This window comes from Protopterus annectens, chromosome 9.part0, assembly GCF_019279795.1.
Source record: "Protopterus annectens isolate FY-2018-M chromosome 9.part0, PAN1.0, whole genome shotgun sequence".
Taxonomy (NCBI): domain Eukaryota; kingdom Metazoa; phylum Chordata; order Ceratodontiformes; family Protopteridae; genus Protopterus; species Protopterus annectens.
The window spans coordinates 1,120,108,373-1,120,133,015 of NC_056743.1; the positions used below are offsets into that span (position 1 = coordinate 1,120,108,373).

Here is a 24,643-nt window from a genome sequence, read left to right on the forward strand (position 1 = left end):
CCCATATATTTGCCTCGTATATTTGGTCTGTTCGTCACAAACATTTGTGGTTTTGCGGCAAATTATTGAGGGTTGAAGTCACTAAAAGATATACATTTCAGTCTTGGACTTCATATCTCTCAGTAAATAAATGCTAATGCAAAGCTTATTACCCTACTACTTTCTAAATTCATAAGCGCCATATTTTGGGTCTGTGACCTCCATTATATTTAGCTTTGCACATATTTATTGCACTTGGAGGTGGAGAGGTATAACAAACCCATAAATATAAATTATGTATTTCATGGTATGTATGTTGCAACATGAATATATTTTGTTTCTTAGGGGAGATCTTTGTTCATAGGTTGGCACTAGGCTATCGGCCCTAGGGCCTATACAAGCCTAGCCATAACAATTCCCTGGCTATTTCTTCACAGAATACTTACTTCCCTGGTCCCCTGTTTAGCAGGATGATTGACATGATCCCCGGGGTGAATTTCCGATCTCCCATCCAGTCGTCAAGGTTACTTTTGAAGAGGCAAATCAAACAAAGCAGTACTGGATAAAAAGCCTCTGCAGAACTAAGAAAATGCAATATCCAAACAGAAGAGGCTCACCACAGTTTGTTAAAGTCTGAAGAAGCGTTGTTGAAACGTGAAAGCGCTTACTTTTACTGCAGTATTAAATTGTTTTATTTTATTACGTGGTCGTGGTGAGCCTCTTCTGTTTGGATATTGTACTTTTGAAGAGAGCCAAAGAGGTGCGCAGCTTGACATGTATGGGCAGTCTATGGTTCAGGAACATATCCCCCCAGCATGTTTTATTCATTGTGATGACCAGGTTTAGATCCCTGGAGCATGTGGCTCTGAGGGATTGGGATTTCTTTAAGTGTAGCATGTCTAACAGCACTGGGCTTGACATGGCCTTGTACATGTTAAGCAGAGATTGTCTCTGAGTAAGTGATATGCGACAGAGTATAGCTGGAGGTTTTTAGACAGTCAGCACAGGGCATCTGTTTTAGGCCTGTGATTCTTTTAGTGAGGTATTTCTGTGGCCTTTCCAGTTGTTGCAGATGTCTTGTGAGGTACATACCAAATGGGAAGCTCTACTCCTATAGTGGGTCTAATGAAGGATGAGTACAGCGGGACAATGACCTCCTTTTTTCTAGATGAAAAGCTCTTAGTGATGAGGTGTGCCACATAGAAGGATTTCCTGACTGTTGTGGATATGTGGTTATCGAAGGTGAGACCACTGTCCACCTGTGTCCCTAAGTCCCTTATCACACTTTCAGTGTTTAGTGTACTGCCACTTGTGGTAATTCATGGGTACATGTTTTTTCCCAAAGGGGATACCTATACATTTCTTAGCATTGAGCTTGAGCCCATGGCTCTGGCACCAAGCATCTGTTTCTGTAAAGGCCTTTTGTAGAATATCCACATCATTTGCGGATTCAATAATGGCTCCCAGTTTGCAGTCATCAGCAAACTTTGTTAGCCAGAGTCCCTTAGTGTTGGCCTGTACTTCAGAGAAGTAGATGCCAAACAAGAGCGGTCCCAGTACTGAACCCTGAGGTATTCCGCTTGTCACTTGTCTGGATCTGGAGTTTGAGTTAGCTACTTTTACAGTAAGCCAGTTGGCAACCCATCAAGTGACGTAGGGATTAATGCCCAACTTAGTAAGTTTATCTATGATTCCAGACTGGGGGATGGTGTCGAAGGCCTTGGCGAGGTCCAGATAGGCTGTGTGGACCGCCTTACTCTCATCCACGGCTCTGGAGACTGATTCAAAGAAGTCATTCAGGTTGAGGAGACAAGATCGGCGTTTTACGAAACCAAGCTGGGTAGGGTCCAGTGTTTGAAGGTTGCCAATGTCTTTGTTTATAAGTTCCATGGCTTTGCAGATCAGACTTGTCAGACTGATGGGATGATTGTTCCCAGGATCCAAGGTGGATCCCCCCTTGTGGAGTGGGATAACTGTAGCTGTGTGCCACTCATTGGGCACAAAGCCTGAGGTGAGGCAATGATAAAACGTGACACTTAGGTGAGGTGCCAGTTCATTTTGTAGTTCATGTAATACACAGCCCGGGATGTCATCTGGTCCCATGGATGCTGTATTCTTAGCTTTGGAGAGTGCATTTTTTTTACCTGTGTGGCCGTGATTATCAGAATTTGGCAATCATTTGGTATTGAGATGGGCCCTTTAGGGTGTAAGAGGGGGGTGAAGTTGGCACTGAATCGATCTGCCAGGATATTGGCAATATCCTTGGAATCAGTATATTTAATGCCATTCTGTTGTAGCTCAGAGCAAAACTGAGCATTGCCATTTAAATTCTTGACATAACTATAGAATGCCTTGTGGTTGTCCTTGGAATCTTTGGCAATTTTATTTTCATAACTAGCTTTGGAGGATTTTATGAGGGGATCTCAGCTTCTTACTGAGGCTGGTAAGGGAGTTTTTTTGCATCCTGGGATTTTCTTCTTTTCTGCAACAGTTTCTTCCATCTGTTGTACAGTTTGTTTATGGCAGGGGGAACTACCAGATTGGGTTCCTTTTTTTGGAGGAGACCGTCTTGGTTCTATTTGGAATGGCATGATTCATGCATGAGTGGATGTGCTTGTACAGTGCCTTAGTGTAAGATTCAGCAGTCAAACTTTCAGTTCCTGTCTGCATGGGTGTCATGAAGTTTGTCACTTTTGACCTGAGTAGCATGAAGTTGGCTTTGGAGAAGTTTTTATATGGAGGTTTCCCTACTTGGGGGGGTAGGATGTGGACATCAAGGGTGATTAGTTTATGGTCAGACCTGACCAATGAGGTGGGGAGCACTGGTGTGGAGCATCAATCTCCCATGTTGGTAATGACCAGGTCTAGGATATTTGAGCCCCTGGTGGGACTATGGACTAGTTGATCCAGGGCATTGGAATTTATGAATTCCAAGAACCGTTGGGCAAAGGTGTTGGTACCCAAGTAGTTTTCCAATTAATGGCAGGGTATGTGAAATCACCCAGTATTACGGTGTTTGGTTGTATCTTAATATTTTCTAGTATGTTTAGAAAGGTGTAGTGAAAATCTTGGGGCATGGTGGGGGATCTGTAGCAAGCTACAATTTGGATTGCAGTCTTACCTAATGTTAGTTGCACCTGTAGAATTTCCGATGCATTGTGTTGGACAATGAGCTTGGAGGTGTGAATATCCTTGGTGAATATGGACACTCCTCCGCCTTTAGTGCTTCGGTCCTGGTTTGGTGGCCGAAAAGTGTGGTAAGAGTTGTAGCCTGGTGTTGCAGGGGTGCTCTCTGGAGCCTTGAAACAGGTCTCAGTTACTGCACAGATGCAGCATGAACTAAAAGACTGCTTCTGAGGGGTCGCAGTGACAGGGTGATAGTTTGACTGAAGTGCCTAGGGGGCCCCAAACCTGAGATTTGCTGGGGGCCTCCAAAATGCTAACACCGGCCCTGCCTACCATATATACAGTCTGCCTCTTAACATTTTTGCCAGTGCTTGAAATGCTAATATTCCACCAGGCTACACAATTCTATCACACAGCCAAATATATCCTTATTGATCTCTCTTTGGATTCCTTTAAAAAAAAAAAACAGTATGATTATGCAATTTTAATTGGTCTGGGCTTAAGTGATTTTGCAAAATCTTTACAGGAAGGACACATGTCTGCTTAATGAATATAATTGGAACAGGAGTCATCGATTACATTTAATTGAATCCTAATTCCATCATTGAACAGCTAGAGTTTTGAATGAGATCTCTGAACTGTCGAGGTAAGAATGTTACCTCTTATGCCCACAGCTCCATGATTTCCAAATTATTACATTTAGAGGTACAGAGATATGGGGGTGCAGAGGACAGGGAGAGGTTGCATCCTTGTAAAAACACTTATCTTTCTTTTATTGTGAAAAACATTCCCCATTAATGCTCTCTTTTGTGTACTACCATTTCAATTTTAAATGTCTTGAGGAATTGTTATGATCCATTATAGCTTTAAAGGCTTCACTTCACAGCACTTTTGGTTTTGAAACCCCGGGGCTTTGAGTTGTACAAGAACATTGATGGCAGCTTTCCTGATATTAACTTTGCTATATTGTTCCAGTGTTTTGTACTAATTAACTGCTCTTACCCATCATTAAAATCAATCACGCATTCAGCAGAGTTCGCCACTTAGTCAACTAATTTCGTACAAAATGAACCACTTTTGCAGTCAAATATAATGAGCTTATGTGTAACTCGCAGAATAAATAAGTTCTTAGCTTATGAAAAAGTGCCCAATGTTATTTGAATCATAACATGTTTTATTCAGTTCACTTCTGATAAGCTTGATACATAGATTGTTTCCAGGAAGTATCGATTGTTTCTAGGAAGTATCATGTACAACAAATTTAATCACATGACTGTCACAGCTTGGAGGCAACTAAAAACACTGTGAGATGGCATTGTTTTAACTCGTCTCATTTGACTAGAAGCAGCATGTTTTGGTCAAAGGGCCTTGAATAGTCTGACTTTGCTGACTTAGTGATTTACCCTTGTTAGAGCCATCTGCCCCGGGGTATCTAAGAGTCTAGTATGTAGCAGACTTTACCTCTATTTATTTACCTGATACTTTAGCTGGTCTAAATGAATACATTTACAACAAGTAATAAAAATAAAGGAATAAATCATACTACTTAAAAAGTACAAATGCTAAAGATGTTGTGAGAAGAACTAATAAAAAATGCAAGGCCAAATAAAGAATACCTTTTCTGCTGAAAGGGCCGACCCAAGGTTTTGGATTCGTCATCTTCACTGGGAAGTACAATCTTTTCTATCATGTCAGCAAGTACTGAGAAAGTTGGTTCTACGATAAAATCAATGAAACCTGCAACAGACAAACACAGACTTATTTATGACATAAACAGCAGAAACCAATAGATTAAATCAGCATCTGAACATGCTAGTGTAAGCTTCTGATGGAATGTCATGGTACACAATTACAGGCTTTTAAATACTGTGCTTATTGTTCCTAGAATCTGTACATTTTGAAAATATAAATGACTACATTTGAAGCTGCAGTATTAAAAGTTAGGAAATGAGGGGTGGCAAAAGTATTTCCTCAGTTGTATCTCTCTTATATTTAGTATTCTTATATTATTTCACTTAATTTAAAGTTTTAATTTTTTATGTAATCATACTTTTAATTCCTTTTAAAAATTACAAGGTTTAAAACAGATCATATTTACAGTAGGTAATTTTTAGAATTTTGTGGAAAGTTCTTCCCTAGCATCATAGCACTCTGATCTTACTGGATTTGATAGGTTTCCTTAGACCTCCAGTCATGCTGCAGTAGGATAATCATGTGGAAGTAATATTATGTTACAGAAGTAACTGCAGTTGTTTTATTGCATTCACTTTCTTTATCTCTCTCTATTTCTCTCTCTCTCTGTTCTTTACTATCAGTCTTTTTTCTTTTTGTCACCATTTCACATGGTGCACACTGTGGTGGCTGGCAGGATCCACTGACTGATTTAACAACTGTAACACTTCTGCAGTGTGTTGGCTATCTGCAGACAACAATTTTCTTTCCTTAGAACTACAACCTACACATTTTTCTCTCTCCTGCCTTCTGTCTACACTCCCCACTCTCTTGTGGTGCAGGCATTCAGAGGCACTCTTCAAACATCTGCTTAACCGGTTTACTATCAGATGTTCGAATCGAACTCCGTCGACTGCACTTTTGTCGTACACGGAAATTCGAAAATGGTAATGTCGACAACCAAAAGCCAACTTAGGAATGGTTTTAACATGGGTTGAGATAGGTGTTCACTGTTATTGCTGAACTACAAACCTCTCCCCTATGTCGACCCATGTTAAAACCCGTTTCTAGGATGGCTTTTGGTTGTCGACATTACTGTTTTCGAATTTCCGTGTTCAACAAATGTGCAGTCGACGGAGTTCGATTCGAACATCTGATAGTAAACCGTTTAAGAACCATCTATTAACTCCAACTCAGCATGGTTTTAGACTAGGCAATTGTACTGATAAAGCTTTTTTGTGCTTCCTAAACAGAATCAACTCCGATCTGAATAATGACAAAATATCTGCATAAATTTTTCTAGACCTCTCAAAAGCCTTTGATACTTCTCCTGCAGTCTACTTATTAAAGGGATGGTCCAGCTAAACATAACTCATGACACAATAAAATGGATCAAAAGCTACCTCTCAGGAAGGTCCGCATCTGTGCAGTGGAAAGTCACTTACTCTGTCTTTAACTCATTCACTTCAGTGCAACCCTGAGGTTTGTATTCTAACTTCCAATGACTGCATCTTGAGTTTATTGAAAAAAACAAAGAAATGTCCTCACATTTCAAACAAATTTTAACATCTCTGGAGGCATAAGGGTTACTAAAGAAATGTAAATGGCAAACTGTTCAGCACAAAAATATATTTTTAAACAGATAATGCTGATTAGATTCTAGGTCTTAAACTGGATTTTGTAAGTCACAATAAATACAGCAAATATTAATTCTGTAATATTTTCTAAACAACTTACAATATCTCAGTAATCTAAAGCTACACACACACACGCACACACACACACACACACACACACACACTCAGCATTTTGTTTGTCCATCCATAAGCTTTCATATAATGTTACTTCATTAATGAGACATTTAGAAAAATATAAAAACTATGGCAATGTAAATAAATAGTATATGAACAACAATCAATATCACTTTAACAGCACTAGACAGAGGCCAAATATTAATGCATTTGTGCTGCCTATCATGTGAGCTTTAAGATGAAATCTTTCAGTAGCTTGTATGTATTATGGTTTTGGAATTATTAATCCAAATATGAACAGGCTGTATTAGACTTCTTGATGTGCCAATAGGATGCAGCTGCAGAAACATCCGGAAGTGTCACTAGGCTGCAATGAGTCAATTCCATTTCAGTAGGTCCACTAGCAAACTATCTTTGGTCTACTGTCGACTAAAATCATGGGGGGGTCAAAGGCTCAAAAATAGGGACAGATATTAAATATTAATCTTACAAACTTAGAAAGTTGCTAGAATAATGCAATTTAAGCGAGCATGCATTTTTATTAATTAACTTACACATTGCCACTGCAAGACAGAAACAAAACGCGTTTTCGTCGTTCTAATAGGAACCCGGAGAAAACTAGGTGAAACAGATTTGTGTGTCCAAAATATGTCACATGAGAATTGGCTCTACAAATACTGGACTTTGCATAGTCAAACTGATGCATTACTGCTAATTTATGGGGAGTTGGGTAGGCAATATGCAGAAGCATAAACAGTGGTTGTATAGCTTCAGATAATGATAAATTAATATATGCATTGCACTGGGCTGCTTCTCAATTGACAACATATTTTTTGTTTTGAGCAGCAATTCCAACTGGGTGAATAAGTAGCCAAACAAACAGAAATAATTCAGAACTAAGTTATGAATAAGTAATAATATGTTATTAATTTTGGATTAACTCGGTCACAAGGAATTCATACTTAACTTATTATATCAATCCCAAAAACTGGAAAGGATTTGGTAACAGCAGTTCTTACTACACTGAGTTGCAGAGTGGTACTGGTTTTAAGGTTCCCTAGTTTCAGTATATCTGTTACAGATATTAAATCATCACCACTCATTAAGATGATATAAAAAAGAAACCGGTATCATAGGGAAGTCTGAAAAATTAAGAGGCGTGTTATTAATTGTAATAATAAATACAGAAATGGATAGCTCAAGTGGGTAATAAACAAACTCAAGTCTAAATTACTCAAAACAAAGCAAGCCAGTTCAAATAATGACAAAGAACAAGCTTTTATATTAAACCAAGCAACCACTGAGAAGTTATTTAATATTATTCTAAAACAAAAAAAAAATTTGAAAACTTAAAAACAATTTATTTGTGGTTACCTGAATTTTTTTTTTTACTTTGGAATTATATTAAATAACTTCTCTGTGGTTACTTGAGATAATTTGCTTTGTTTTAGATTTGCTATTAATTGTAATCTTAGGGTTATTTAGAAGTGGGTGTAACAACTGGAATTCTTTAAATAACATTATTTTTTCAAGAAATTGTGAGGATAATTAAGTATTAATAGTTCAGTAAATGACAGATGTTAAGAAAAAAAATGTTCAAGGATTAATTTATAAAATGGAGACATTTCATAGAGGTAATTACTTTCATAATAAGTGGTCTAATTGAAAGAATCTAAAAAGAAATGTTGCAATGGTTTGTGGTAAAGTGACCAGAAATACTAAGAAGTTTAACCAGAACATAAAAATGTGACATACTGATTACTTTAAGTCCACCCTATAATGCTGGATCTGAGAGATTGCTTACGCTGACTTGGAATAACTTCATTCATAAATAATCAAAATTACTTTCAGGATAGAAAGAATTTGTCTGAAATACAGGAAGTTGAGTTGCTAAAAAATAAAACAGCTTCAGGAAGACATTTACTTTAACTGTGGTAAGAAACTTAAGTTTACATTTGTTATAGTTATGCAGATCCCTTTGCATGCTTATAAAGGTCTGGTTGAAATTGGAATATATATATATATATATATATATATATATATATATATATATATATATATATATATATATATACACACACATACATATATAGGCTTAATATCAGAATATTGAAGTAATGTTTGGCGAACACAGGAATTTTGAATGGCAGTTGGATGATTTCCAAGTTGCCGAACGTTAACTGAGCGAAAGCGTTCGTATCAGTGAATGCCACTGCACATTTGCTGATATGGACCTTGATGTTATGAGTACAGATTGTGGTACAGTGCAGAGTGGGAAATTCATCCCTTTCCTTACTGTACTGCGATCTCGGAGTGGAATATGTAGTTAGCAGGGGGGTGGGGGTGCATGGAGGCATGCCCCCCTGCAAAAGAGTGAATTTCCAGAGTGGGAGCCAGACATATATTAGCTCCTATGCGGACATCCTGTTTGCTATTCGACGTAAATGTTGAATCTACTGAATTTGTTCATCAGCTTCGACATTTATACCTCATTAGTATGCATGGATTTGGCACTGTGTTTTAACGTTAAAAACGGATTTTGTTTTTCAAGTTGAGAGTTTGAAAGTAAACCTGTGTGTGTGTGTGTGTGTGTGTGTGTGTGTGTGTGTGTGTGTGTGTGGCTGAAATGGTGCAGCAGTTAGCGTTGTCGCCTCAAAGCAAGAGGTTTTCTGGTTTGATTCTCGGCTGGGGTGCCTTCTGTGTGGAATCTGCATGTCCTCCCTGCCATCACGTGGGTTTCCTCTGGGTGCTCTGGTTTCCTCCCACATTCCAAAGACATGCAGTAGGTCGGTTGAATACTCTAAATTAGCTGTAGGTGCGTGTGTGTGTGTGTGTGTGTGTGTGTGTGTGTGTGTGTGTGTGTGTGCAAGTGAGTGGTACTGATGAACTAACGAGAAAGGGCTAGCCATCCGGCAGTGTACATCTTAGCCTGAGATGATTGTCACTGCTCAAGTGACATCCCGATCCCATGTGCAAAATGGGAAAAAGGGTTGAGGGTGGATGGATGGATACATACACACATGAGCGCACACACACACACATACATATATATATATATATATATATATATATATATATATATATATATATATGGTTTACTATCAAAAAGCTGAATAGAGATGCTCTGAAGATGGACCATCGAAAGACAGATGTTTAATTGTCTGTGTTGCTGAACACTCCATATTCGAAAGTTCATATTAGCGAATGCTACTGTGCATTCACTGATATGAACGCGAAGTACTGCACAGAGATCATGGTACAGTGCGGTTTGGGGCATTCATTCCTTTCCTCACTGTAGTACAATCTTGGAGTTGGAATATATAGTTAGCAGGGTGTGTGAGGGTGCAGCCACCCTGCAAAAAAATGATATAATGTGTAGAAGTTTCACTTACCTGTGCTCCTATAGTGACATCATGTGCTCTGTTCAACAAAAATGTTGAATCTGCTGAATTGACATTGCGTCCTGCTGTATAATTTTACTTTTGCTCTTTCCTTCGACGTTATGTATGGGAATATGTTTTTTACGACAACATTTTGATAGTAAACCTATATATATATATATATATATATATATATATATATATATATATATATATACAGAGAGAGAAAGACAGACAGACAGACAAGTATTGTGTATGTATTTAACTTCTAAGTCTTTATGCTCATGGATTTATACTTGATACCAGAAGAGAGTTGAATATATTGCTGTTGGAAAAATATCTGATTTACAACATTTAGCTTGAAATGTCATGATTGTTATAATCTGTGTCTGAATTAAATAAATAGCTAGGTTTAGCTGTATCTTGGAAGTAAATGAGGATATCATCTGCAAATGAGGTAACAGTAATGCTTGCTCTGAAGATGTTAATGCTGGAAGTGTGGTGAGAAAGAGAGAGGAAATTAGGAATATATTTTTGGGACTAATAAACTGGTAGACTATTAAAAATTCCCTACAGATTACTTTGTCAGAAATGTGGAATCAAATGGTTGTAACTAAGGAAATTTTTTCTTTTGAGCTGGGATACAGAATCTGAATTGTCCAGCTTGCCAAAAAAGCAATTACTAGAAAACAGAAATCAAAATCTAAACTATCTGTAATTGAGGTACTGAATATTGTAAATGAGATAAAAGAACAAGAGGTAGGATCTTTAGAAAAGGGAAGGCACAAATTACCAAGAAACAGATGGAATTTATGGGAAAAGTACAAGCAGAATAATATTCAGGATGAGTGAGGTTTCAGGGAAGGCAGAAACTGAACAATTTATATAATGTTAGAGTGAGTTATTGTTGTTAAAAGGAAAACATGGATGCATAATAAAAAAGTTACTATAAATTGCTTTCTGTTAATGTATGTGTACCTATGTTGTTGTTTAAAATGTGAAGACTTAAGTGTTTAAAAATGGTTTACTTTGAAATCTGAAGTAGGCTGTCATCATCAGTTTATGGGGAAACCCACAACACCATCTAATGATTACATATACCTAATAAACTGCCATATAAGAATTAGTATGTCTGGTTCACTAAGGATACAATGCAGGGTATCATGAGGTTAAATTAGTATATAACAACACAAGAATGTCTGAGATTTTAGGGAATAGCATTTTTAGGGGTGGCATCAGTGAGTATACACACAGACAATATCATGAATGTCATATTCAACAATCAGAACCTTAGAATAATGCAACAGTAGTTTATATTTAATTAGTGACTGCAGGTCATTTAGCTACCATTAAATAGACAGGTAACTTGAAACTCTTACTAATAAGTAATTACAATAATGATTCATAATACTCAGTTTGAAAAATAAGTACAAACAAGTAATTTTTAACCATTTTGTACAATTTGTTCAAATTTTGCAGCTATTTAAAGAGATAGCTTGGAACCCTAGTCATATACAGTTACTATTTTTACACAATAAAATGTCTGTCTTAAAATACACATTCATTTGAATATTTTGTTGCAAATTTGTGAAATGTGTTAGCATTTATAGTCTTGTAATCAGCTCTTTTTCAAGAGAGGAACAGTGTATGTGGATAAGCCATTCTGAACTTGCTATAAAGACATGCAAAATATTTCTGATTTTTGCTGCTATCTAAGTATGAAAAGCATCTACTACAAGGGATTGATTTACATATATGAGTCTGGGAAGGTGACCCTTGGGAGGGGGAAGGGTTCAGGGCCCCATGTACTGAAATCAATAGCATATGATAATGTTTTTGCAGGTACAGCAACTAAGTTGAAAATTTCTTGCATGGCCATATCAAGTTTTCGTGAGATTCTTTTACAGCTTTAGCAAGAATAGCAAGATGATTCACTTTGGACAGTGTTTCATTTTGTGAATCTGCCAGGTTGGAGACCCTTTCCTTATATTCATAAAAATGTAATTTTAAACCCCTCTAATGAGTTTTTAATATCATCAACACCAGTTTGTATATTGTAAACTGACGTGAACAAGGGATGCCATTATTTTTAATGCAGTCACAATTAATGCTGACAGGTCTTGTAAAGTAAACTGACAGCCCCCAAAACTACAAATAATATTCTGAGGCATACTGGTAGCCTAAAGCTCTCAGCTGCAAGACAGCCTCACCGTTTATTGTTAAATTATTTCCCCTCCATGTGAATGCTTACCTGGTAGTCCTCTTAAAGTCAATTAGGTGTACCCAGTTCTGTGGCTTAGAGGGATAAAGCTCTGACTATGGTCCAGGTGATCTGGGTTCACTTAGTACCTCAGAAGTCTAAGGCACAGGCAGGAGGGGAGGGCATGTGCATGGGCATCTTCTGCAAAAATACCTGGTAAAGGCTACTGACATAGCTGTGAGAGGGGTGTGGTCTAAAAAGAGAAAGGTGATGGACTTGGATGAGGTGCTCTGGTGGCATTGAGATAAATTGCTAAGTCCACGTTGCACACTCAACCCTCGGATGTAGCCACAAAGATACATGGGGCAATATGTTGTAGGCCATCTAAGAAGAAACCTCATCCCCTGCTGAAGGTGATGGCAAGACTCCCAGGATGCCCTTAGGTTCTGCACCAGCTCCAGCTTAAACTTAGGTAGTCCAAGGGCATAAAGAAGGAGCTGGAAGGCTGGTGATGGATATGGGACACTGGGATTGATGTTGTAGGATGAAACAGTGGAGCACAAAGTCCTCCAAAAAGTTATTCTTCTGACATCTTCTTATTTTTCTTATGCAGTGAAGACAGTGGAGACCTTGGAGACTGAAAATACTTAGTGATGGGCCACTTCAGTGACTGATTCTTTTTTTTGCCATATTTCAAAATGCCAAAATGCTGCAGCTCACCAAGAAAGTAAAGCATTCCTTCCAGTTGTCTATCACATGTAGTATATTTAGAGTGCACCATTCAATGTAGACAGTAGCACTGTAAATGTCTAACTGCCGTCTGCATTAAGTACAGACTCACTTCCCCAGCCATTACAATCTGCTACTTTAGGGCACATAAGTTAGCTAATTTAAAATATTGTAGTCCTCATAGAACTGCACTAAATGTATCCAAATACAGTTCCTTGATGATTAGATGCTCATTTACCAAGTACTCTACTTCAAAATTATGTTAGAATCAGCTACTAAACTATGCTGAAGAGAGCATCACACCAACATGAATAATCACACAGGCAGTATGTTAGAAAAATATGTATTAATGTGTGTATGCTTAATGCTAATTAATAGTTAGGAGAATTAACACATTTTTCATTCTATTTTATATGCACTGTGTTATATATAAATTGAGTTTCATATGAGACTGAAAAAGATGCTTTTTAAAAACTGCAGTGTGCTTTCTGAAACTTGCAAGATGACCTCTGACCTGGTAATTGCTAGCACAGCAATATTCATGTTTATGCCTTTTGGAAATGTACTTGAGAAGCAGGTGCTTATCTGCTAGGTCAGGAATGAATGAATGAACAATACTATATTATGTAAATGTAATGATTCTAAACAATCAGCTCTGTTCGAAGCATGAGAACATGTACAGCTGCAGAAGCTTAGAGATAATGTAGACAAAGGATTGTTAGAGAAATGAACTGTTAGCTTTGCGCTTGAATTAGCCATAGTACCTTGAATGGTAACATAACATGTATCTAACTGGTGGTAATCAAGGCCACGTTGTTTTCCTCAGGAAGTTTCTCACAAAAATTGATAAATCAGCAGAAATTTGTGAGACTGATGGTCAACAAGTGATGATGAAAAGACTGGTAATTTGTTACGTCAGCTTGGTAGGCAATGTCTTGTTAGAGAATGTATAAAAATGAAAGTATTTCCTGTTTCTGGTTAGACAAACTTTGTAATAGCATGTTTTTGTCTCCTTGCTGCAAGAGTAAAGTGCCTTAACCTGAACCTACTGTGTTTTGATCATTTTTAAAGTATATTTTTCCTTTGACAGTTTGGTCCTTTGGACTGGAAAGTACCTCTCACTCTAGGCCTAGGTCAGAATTGGGCCCAGTGGCATGTACCCGTATGGAGAAGAGGCCAAATCGGCTCTTCTGTTTTGAAAGACCTCCGACTGAATTGTCGTTCAAAAGAGGCCAGCCACTGTTTCTGATCTGGGATTGGAGGACGAGTCAACGATCCGGTGGATCAACTCACGGAGGGTCAGGTAAGGAGGAATTTACCTTTTTTCTGTTTTAATATCAGGGACTAGTTGCAGAACTGTTTTTTTTGTCAGGAAGATTTGCATGTGCAGATCAGGGACACATAATTTTACTATCTTGTCATAGATCAGGGAAACAGAATAGGTAGACAGTTATTCTAGATAAACTGTGAAAAGGTGTAGAACTGTGGTACCACATGATAAGAAGGGTTATGTAACAATTTACAGCTTAGCTAAGGCAATATGGGAAATCAGTGCACGAAAAGTTCCCGAGACCCGCCCCTAACTGAAGATGTGAAATATATGCAATTACAGCGTGCCGATAATGTTAAGTATTATACAAAATGGGTTGATAAATATAAATTTGATGGTACTTTAGATAAACTTGCACTTATTAAACTTATCAGACAACTTAAAACAGATGCAAAAGGTCAATTAAAAAAGCAACGACAACTAGGAGTCCCTCAGGCACATAGGTGGCTTGAGGAAGCAAATCGCAGAGAACAAAAGATTAAAAATTCAAAAGCAATGTTCTTAGACAAAGAAGATAATAACTTGGTAATAGCAATGGCCCCTCCTTCGCCCCCTCCTCTTCCCTTACCAGAATATGAAGCGAGTGGACAAGCTGATCCACCTCCGCTATACCCAGCTGTTTCTACAACATCAAAACCATTTGTCAGGGATCCTATCGAGACTAACTAGGTCTCGAACACGTAACTTGAGAGGGGAGATTGAATTATATGAAATGAATAGAAAATCACAAGCTATGAGTGAGGAAGAGATATGTCCACTCATAGAAGTACAAAATCCTCAGGCAGGACAGGCAGGAATTCCCCATCCGAAAGTGAATTTTAGAAAATTTTTAGAAGACTTACATGGTATGAGATTAAGTTACCATTTGAATGGAGAGGAAGTAGAAAAAGTAGTTAGACAAATTGTAGGTCCAGATTGGCACATGATCAGTGGTGACTGGAATCCCCGTGACGCAGAGCTTAGACCACTCCCACATAGTAATGCAGAATTGGATAACAAAGTAAAGGGTCTGACAGACTGAATCTCTGAAAAATGGAAGCCTAGGGCTGATTGGACTTGCATTAATCAGTGCATTCAACAAGAAGGTGAAACGGTTGATAGATATTATGCTAGATTATTAGAGTGTTTTAATAACCACTGCGGAATGCAGATACCCGAAAATCAAACACATGATTCCCCATATGAGCAGCAGCTAAAAAATGCATTCTTAAAAGGTAGTATAACTTCCATTAGCAGCTTTATTACAAAACACATGGTAGATCATCAAACAAGTAGATTGCAGCCATTACTTAAATATGCAAGACATGCAGAAAGGCATTTTAATTGTAAAAAGAAGACGGAAACTCAAGTATTTGCAGCAGAAGATGGGTAAAAAGTTTTTGTAGTTCAAACTGGGAGAAAGGGTAAGAAAAATGCCCAGGGAAACAAACAATCTGATAAACGATCAGAAGATTTCAAAGAAAGAAAGAAAAGGAGTGAATGTTTTAAATACGGGAAAAAAGGACATTTGGCAAGGGATTGCAGGCTAAATAAGAAGGTGGCTACGGAAGATAAGGAGGATGAGGAATGACTATATGATAGTCAGGAATCACTGAATGAGAACAAACAGGAAAGGACAAATGCGAATGTGGTAGTAAGGGTAGAGGATGTGACAGAAGGGGTAGAGGATGTACATAAATCTATAGATGTTGAAGAAAATGAAATTTTAGACTTAGCATTATTGAGCCTAGAGCTCTACTTAGCAGACACAAAACTGGAAGTTACGCTTCTAGTAGAGGGGAGGGAAGTCAAATTTTTGTGTGACTCAGGGGCTTCACGGACCCTGATACATCCTTCCAAATTACCGGAAAATTCAGAATCACCAGATTATATACTAGTGAAAGCAGCTAATGGACAGCTGTATCGGGAGCCACTCTCCCATGATATAGCAATAACAGACCCCGTTTCAGGAATGACCCAGAAAAGTAAGATTGTGGTTTCTGCAAAATGCCCAGTAAATCTTTTGGGCAGAGACTTAATGCAGATATTTGGCATAGCTGTAGTTCCAACCATGCAAGGTATGGAAGCGCAGCGACAAATGGATACTTTTGTAGTGCGACCGGAGGGTGAGACATATTATTGGTACAGCCAGGACTTGGTTACGACTGGTCCAGGGGCAGTAACCGAAGAACTGATGAACGTAGCCATCAGTAAATCCCCCTCCTTTGACATTGACAAAGAACATTTGTTGCATTGTACTCTATATTACTGTAATAGACCAGGACCTGATAAAGAATATGAGCAGGAGTTGTTTCAAAACCATGCAAACAGGCTAGTGTTATGAAACCTGTACTGGGACACAGAAGGAAACAGTGTAATAAGCTGTTCATTGCCCGAGGAATTTTTAGCACTTTACAAATCTAATCTATTGCCACATGTTAGCTTAACCAAAAATAAAAGTTTGAAATGGGCAGACTTAGGAAAAAAAGTCACAAGGTGGAAAAAGCAGACAGAATTAAAACTCTCTGAACAAGGAGTACAAAAGCAGAAATTGAATTGGATAACACAGACACACCCAGCTGTGCACTCACAGGCCAGTGAGAATAGCTGAGTATTACTCTTATTGGAAGAAGAGAAAAAAGCCTTGCGAGACATACCAGAGACTCTCTGGTCAATAGGGAAGTCAGATGTAGGACTTATTCGAACAGCAGGACCAGTTACCATTACGCCAAAATCAGCATTTAGACCTCAGAAAAGACAGTATCCCTTAAGAAAGGATGCAGAGATAGGGATTAAACCTATAATAGCAGCCTTACTTAGAAAAGGAGTCTTAATAGAATCTCCCAATTCACCATGTAATACACCCTTATTTCCTGTTAGGAAAGCAAACAGGGAATGGCGTATGGTCCAAGATCTACAGGCTGTAAATGATGCAGTTATACCCAGGGCACCAATGGTGCCAGATCCACACACTTTACTGAATGATTTGAAGCCTGAGCAGAAGTATTTTTCTGTGGTAGATATTAGTAATGCATTTTTCTCAATACCGATACACCCCGACAGCCAACATTGGTTTGCATTTATGTTTCAGGGGAAACGGTATACGTATACGAGATTACCACAGGGATATTGTGAAAGTCCAACAATATTTGCACAAAAAATGGCAAGCAACCTGGCGGGATTTATCCCACAGAAAGGTAGTCAGATTTTACTTTATGTAGATGACATTCTGCTGGCAGCCCCCACCCAGCAAAAATGTAGAGAGGATACCATAGCATTGTTACAATTTTTAGCTACTCAAGGACACAAGGTAAACAAAAACAAACTGCAACTTTGGAGAAAACAAGTTAAATACCTGGGATATGTAATATCCAAAGAAGGCAGAATATTAGATGAAGACAGAAAAACAGCAATATTACAAGTACCTAGACCAACTACCAAGAAGGAAATGATGTCCTTCCTAGAAACCACTAACTTTTGTCAGAGTTGGATACCAAATTATGCTTTGGAATCTGCTCCACTGACTAATTTGATATTCAAAAAGCCGATGGCAGCACAGGATTTATTACAGTGGACACCAGAAGCAGAAGCAGCTTTCTGCAAGCTAAAACAACTGATAGCATCTTCCTTAGTTTTAGGATTACCAAACTATCATAAGCGATTTTTCCAAACTGTAGACTGTAAGCAAGGTTATATGACATCAGTGTTGACACAGCAACATGGGGACAAACAATGCCCCATAGCTTACTATTCATCACAGCTAGACCCAGTGGCGCAATCCTTGCCCCACTGTGTACATGCAGTAGTTGCAGCTGAAATGGCAGTGCAGGCTTCGGCCTCAGTAGTGTTATTCCACCCTCTCACATTGAGAGTGCCTCATGCAGTCGCAATCATTTTACTGCAAAAAAAAGTAGCATATCTCTCTCCTGCTAGACATCTTTCCTGTATGACTATACTGTTGAGCCAACCTCATATGACAATTGAACGATGCACAACCTTGAATCCGTCAACCTTGCTCCCAACCCCTGCAGATGGCAAACCGCATTGCTGCCTGCAGGAAATTGAGCAAACATCATTACCTAGACAGGACCTTACAAATGTTCCCTTGGATGATGCCGAGGTGACATACTATGTGGACGGCTCATGCAGGAGGGGTTCTACAGGATAGACTCTAGTGGGGTATGCAGTCATTTCTGATACTGATACTTTAGAAGCAAAATCTTTACCACACAACTTATCTGCACAAGCAGCAGAATTGATTGCCTTGACAAATGTACCTTAGCGGAAGGTAAGAAAGTGAATATTTTTACTGATAGTCAGTATGCTTTTTCTACTGTACATGTTTTTGCGCAGCAGTGGAAAAATAGAGGAATGATAACATCTACTGGCAAATCAATTAATCATGCGCAATTCATTTTAGATTTATTAGACTCTATTCAGTTACCTCAAAAAGTAGCTATTTGCAAATGCGTAGCTCATACCAAGCAACAGGATAGAATTTCAAAAGGTAATGCGAGGGCTGACACAGCTGCAAAACAGGCAGCATCAGCCTCAGAAGCTTTTCTTTTGAGTGAGAAATTACAACCCTCTGAGATTTTAGATTTAGAAATGTTAAAAACAATGCAGACACTTACTACAAATGTAGAAAAACAAAAGTGGATAAAACGAGGAGCAATCCTTGAGAAGGAACTGTACATCTCCAAGGAAAAGAAACCAATTCTACCATTTAACTTGTTTAGATATGCAGCTTTGTTGAGCCATGGGCAGAGCCATGTCTCAACAGGGGGGATGGTGCAGTTAGTGAATCAAGTGTTTACAACGTATGGATTTACTAATTATACAAAACATTTTTGTGCAGCATGCCATGTTTGTAGCAAGCATCGTGCACAAGGGGCATTGAAACCTAAGCAAGGGAGTTTCCCTACACCACCATATCCGTTTCATACTATTTGTATGGATTTTATAGAACTGAATAAATGTGAGAATAAAAAGTATTGTCTTATCATTATAGATATGTTTTCCAAATGGGTGGAAGCTTTTCCAACTAAAAATCCAGATGCAGCTACTGTTGCAAAGGTCCTTGTTAAAGAAATTATTCCTAGATTTGGCATACTGGAAAAGATTTATAGTGACAACAGTACACATTTTGTGAACCAAACAGTGTACCAACTTAGTTGCTATTTCGGGATATTGTTAAAAAATCACTGCGCATATCACCCCCAATCTGCAGGATTAGTAGAGAGGCACAATGGGATGTTGAAGAATAAGCTTAGGAAATTGATGAGTGAGACACAAAAGAACTGGGTGCACTGTTTGCCTCTAGCACTGTTGAGCATGAGAACTGTTCCAAATGCAAAGGGATTGACTCCTTTTGAAACTTTGTTTGGGAGGGCATATTTTACACTTCAGTGGAAACCTCTCATGTCTGCAGAGCAAGAGGCTGACAGTTCACTTACAGGGTATATGAGATGATTTTTGAATAACAAACTTTTGCAGTTAAATTCTGTTTCAGATAAAGAGCAACCGAAATCGGAAGCAGCAGTAGCCCCAGGCACCTGGGTCTGGGTGAAGATTGTAAAGAAAAAGAACTGGAGTTCTCCGAAGTGGGAAGGGCCATACCAGGTACTACTGTCGACACCCACTGCAGTCAAGATCACGGAGCGAGCATCCTGGATTTATTTGACACACTGTAAATTGGTTAAGAACTTTGAATTGGACAAAAACCTTGTTACTGTTGTACAACTAGAACAAAATGGCCAGGTATAGAGTAAATAGAGACATTGAGCAACCTCAGAAAACTTGCATAATCATTTTGATAGCTATGCTAATTACATTTTTCTTTTTGTTGTGGCCTCTCCTTTTCCCTGCCACAAAAGTTGAACTGATTAAACGTGATGGGCCAAACATAAACTGGCATCCGAACTTTAACACTTATCAGGCAATTACATGTGTGTATGCTGAGACTTTTAATGTTTTGAACTGCTGGGTCTGCACAGCCATACCAACAGCATACGGGGGTTTATTGATGGCTGTTATCCCCCTAGGGGTCAATGAGACCTGAGAAAATCTGTTTTTTGACACAGTTGCTATTAAAGTATATGATAAAGTAGCACTGTATTTGCCTGTGACACAAAAAGGAATTGTATGTTTTTACAAAAATGATACCATACAAGTGGGTTGGAGCAAGTGTAATGTCACTGTACAATATAAATGTTATACAAAAGCAAATGATCTAGGTGGATCTTGTAGTACAGATTATAACTCATTTCTTAAATCTATGCATAAGACTCTTGATCAGGTACAACGTAATCCTGTACTTTTTAAACAGTTATCTGTAATAGATAGGAAAATGTTTCATGCAGGGCAGTCATTTCGTAACAAAGTAACAACTAAAGTAGAGGACTGTTATTTTGTGTGTGGTAAAAAAACATATAAATGGTTACCTGAGAATTGGTCTGGCAGTTGTTTTTTGGGATACCTGGTCCCGGCCATACGACACACTGTAGTTTTACCTCAGGGAAGTATTCAAAATACCCGAGATGTAACCAAAAAGACTGTTAAAAAACCTGAGAATCCAGTGGGACAGATCGAGGCAGGCTGGAAAGACCATCATAGTGTGGGAACCAAACTTGCGCACATGGACTTGAATGATGCTGTCATATCGTGGGCAGGCATATTACCTGCATATGGTGCAGTTAAATCAATTTGGGTGCTGCAAAAACTGTCTAAACTTCTCGAAGTGATGAGTAATGCAACTTTATCTGCTCTTGAACTGATAACTGATGAACTGAATGCAATGAGAACTGTAGTGCTCCAAAACCGAATGGCTCTTGACTTCACCCTAGTGGCGAGGGGTGTGACATGCGCTTTAATCAAAGAAGAATACTGTGCATTTATTCCAGATCATCAGCATGAGATTAATGACCATCTTGAGGTAATTCAGCAAGTGTCGGCCATGACCAAACCAGGCCCAAACCCTCTGACGGACCTTTTTCAGAATTTATTTGGGGGGTGGGGTTCCATTCTAATGAACATTTTGATTGCCATTGGGGTGGGATTACTCCTAATAGGAGTTTGTGTTTGTTGTGGAATCCCCTGCATGAAAAAATTAATCAAAGAATTTATAGACATATCAGTATCTGAGACTATGTATCAAAGTACTGAATCTGGAGCTGCTAGAATGTGAAACACTTTCATAAAAGATTAAACTGAATGACTTTTTTAACTGCAAATCCTGATTGAAAGAGGTTAGAGAAAGAAGCAAACGGTTTATTCTTTTTGAAAATAGAATTAAAAAGTATTTACAGGAGGGAAATGTTAGAAAAATATGTATTATTGTGTGTATGCTTAATGCTAATTAATAGTTAGAAGAATTAACACGTTTTTCATTCTATTTTATATGCACTGTGTTCTATATAAATTGAGTTTCATATGAGACTGAAAAAGATGCTTTTTAAAAACTGCAGTGTGCTTTCTGAAACTTGCAAGATGCCCATTGACCTGGTAATTGCTAGCACAGCAATATTCATGTTTATGCCTTTTGGAAATGTACTTGAGAAGCAGGTGCTTATCTGCTAGGTCAGGAACGAATGAATGAACAATACTATATTCTGTAAATGTAATGATTCTAAACAATCAGCTCTGTTTGAAGCATGAGAACATGTACAGCTGCAGAAGCTTAGAGATAATGTAGACAAAGGATTATTAGAGAAATGAACTGTTAGCTTTGTGCTTGAATTAGCCATAGTACCTTGAATGGTAACATAACATGTATCTAACTGGTGGTAATCAAGGCCACGTTGTTTTCCTCAGGAAGTTTCTCACAAAAATTGATAAATCAGCAGACATTTGTGAGACTGATGGTCAACAAGTGATGATGAAAAGACTGGTAATTTGTTACGTCAGCTTGGTAGGCAATGTCTTGTTAGAGAATGTATAAAAATGAAAGTATTTCCTGTTTCTGGTTAGACAAACTCTGTAATAGCATGTTTTTGTCTCCTTGCTGCAAGATTAAAGTGCCTTAACCTGAACCTACCGTGTTTTGATCATTTTTAAAGTATATTTTTCCTTTGACACAGTATCCTGTCAACTATGTTTATTAGCTTCTACAGTCATGTGGCTGTTATAGTAGAGGAATTACACTGCGAGCTGTTAACAATCTGTTTCCTGTTGTCCAAGGTTGGATTTACTCAGCCTCTATTTGCCTGTTGAATGACTCTGAGCTAGTTATATAATCAGACAGCGGTTCCTTTGGCCAACCCTGAAAAGGATCCATTTGGATCAGTGTTCTACCCTAGTTAACATGTACAAATAAATAAAGTTATTGGTTGATTTGAAATATACGTTGTTCTTGACTATTGTGAATGTGCAGCACAAAGTGTATTACAGCTTTCAAAGCAATAAACCACTTCATGCTCCTACACTTTTTAACTTTTTTTTGGAACTAGTAATACATCAGAGAATCTAAACTTCCAGGTATTACAAAGAATTATAATAACCTAGAAGCTGTATATGGAGCACCATGATTATGCCCTGAATTCAGTAATTTTATCTTTATTAAACACCTATTGACATAATGGAGAAGCTTTAATCTTGCTCTAGAGCAGTAACAGCAAGCAACACAAGAATAGCTTAAGTATTTTACACCCTTAAAAACAGCAATACACTTTGCTGTTGTACAAAAAAAAAAATAAAATAAAGAAAACATTGTCAGACTGAAGCGTCAAGCTTACTTCAAAGTCATTCATTGATCTGAGTGACATTAACCTTCTTATCTCTCTGTCTTTGGCAGTACTAAGTATTTTACAGCTTTCAAAGCTGCAGAACAGTTGGTACTACTACAGTTTTTTTTTTCTCTCCAATTGTAACTCAGTTGCTATGTGTCCTTGGCATTGATGTCAAGGTTCACCTCTACCCTTGAGGTGAATTTCTTGACATCCGTGTCTTGAGCACACAGTTTGGTTATGATTGGAGACCCAGTCATAATCCAGTATGTTATGTGTTCTTAAAGTGTATGTCAAGAAATTCATCTTTTTCAAACACATAATAAACTAGTTATGATCAAAGACTGATCATCATTTTTCTGTGCATGTTTTAGCACCATGTGGATCATGGTGCTGCCCCTCTCTCATCTTATTACAGACATGATTTGCTTTCCAGTGCCATCATGTCCTCCTGTTGATTTGTTATCCATTCCATATACAGGTTTCCAACAGCACTCTTTTATTTTGGTTTTTGCATTTAAGTGGCTGCCTAATGTTTTGTAGTAGCTCCCTCAATGCTGTTTTGTGCATTACAAAGTAAAGACATTTATCTGCAGAAATATTTTAATCCATAAACTGTAGCTACATGTGATGCTTTCACATTGTAAATATACAAATTTTAAGTTAAATCAGGCAGATGCTGCAATGAGGCTGGTATTGAAAATCGGAGATGGTGGTGGTAAAAGAATCTTAATTTTAGATACATATCAACTTAACTAATCATGACTTAAATAATAGTGGAAAAAACACCCAAAAATGGTTCTTTTAGAACCTCAGAATAGCTTTACTCAATAACCCAACAGACACCATACTGCTTTCAAATCATGGCCATACACCAAACATATGAAAGTGTGCAAAATTACAACTGTTAATGTAACCATATTATCTCTTTTCAAATGTCTGCCCCAAGCCTATAAAAGCATTTTCTGCGAGGATGTTGCATGGACCACCACATTAAGTGATGATTTGAATGTATACACATGAAACATGCCTGACTTTTGGTATCAGCCATATTTGTCCATTGTTAGCTATTTTTATTGCAGTGTTTTATGGCTAGATGTTTCACCATACTTTCGTTTGGTTAAATAACTTGCTTTTACATGCACATTGTGCAAAAAGAGGTGACTAGAATTAGTGCAAAAGTCTGCTGAGATAAACTGTTCGCATCTCATAAAATTTCCTTAACACTTACCAGGAATTCCATGTATGTAACATATACACAACCTGTTATTTATGTATTTGAATAGTATACTCCCACTAAGCATATGTACACTTAACTTGCTTGTTTTCTACTTACAATCACAGTACTGCTATTCTTTGTATCTTATCTAGACTATATGATTGTATCAGTGAAATGTATAACATATATTTTTGTTTTGTACTTGTATCTGAGATTGAATTAATATTTGTATCTGTACTTTGTATATGTATCTTATTGTTATTTATAAATGTGTTGCTTTTCTCCCTGGGCCTTGGTTGAAAAAGGACATTTTGTCCAGTCAGACTTTCCCAGTAAACAACTATAAAATAAATAAATAAAATAATAAATATATCACAAAATGTACAATGTTTTCCTATACATGTATATAATTATGCATTTTTCACAAAGCATAGAAATGTTAATATATTTTTATTATAAATATTATTTTTCCACTGAACTAAAGCATTTTTGTTTGCATACTCAGATAAGAATACTGTATTATCTCAAAGTTTTTTTTTCATCCTCATTCGTAAAA

The 24,643-nt window shown here is 37.7% G+C and overlaps 1 protein-coding gene across 2 annotated transcripts in view; it reads right to left on the reverse strand.

Moving 5' to 3' along the window:
- The window catches only part of PDE1B (phosphodiesterase 1B), a 1,856,783-nt gene that overhangs the window by 64,782 nt on the left and 1,767,358 nt on the right, over nucleotides 1–24,643 (reverse strand). For both annotated transcript variants that reach the window (XM_044083973.1, XM_044083974.1), the window contains exon 12: nucleotides 4,722–4,842. In XM_044083973.1, coding sequence (XP_043939908.1) covers nucleotides 4,722–4,842 — 121 coding nt within the window. The remainder of the gene's footprint in view (nucleotides 1–4,721; nucleotides 4,843–24,643) is intronic.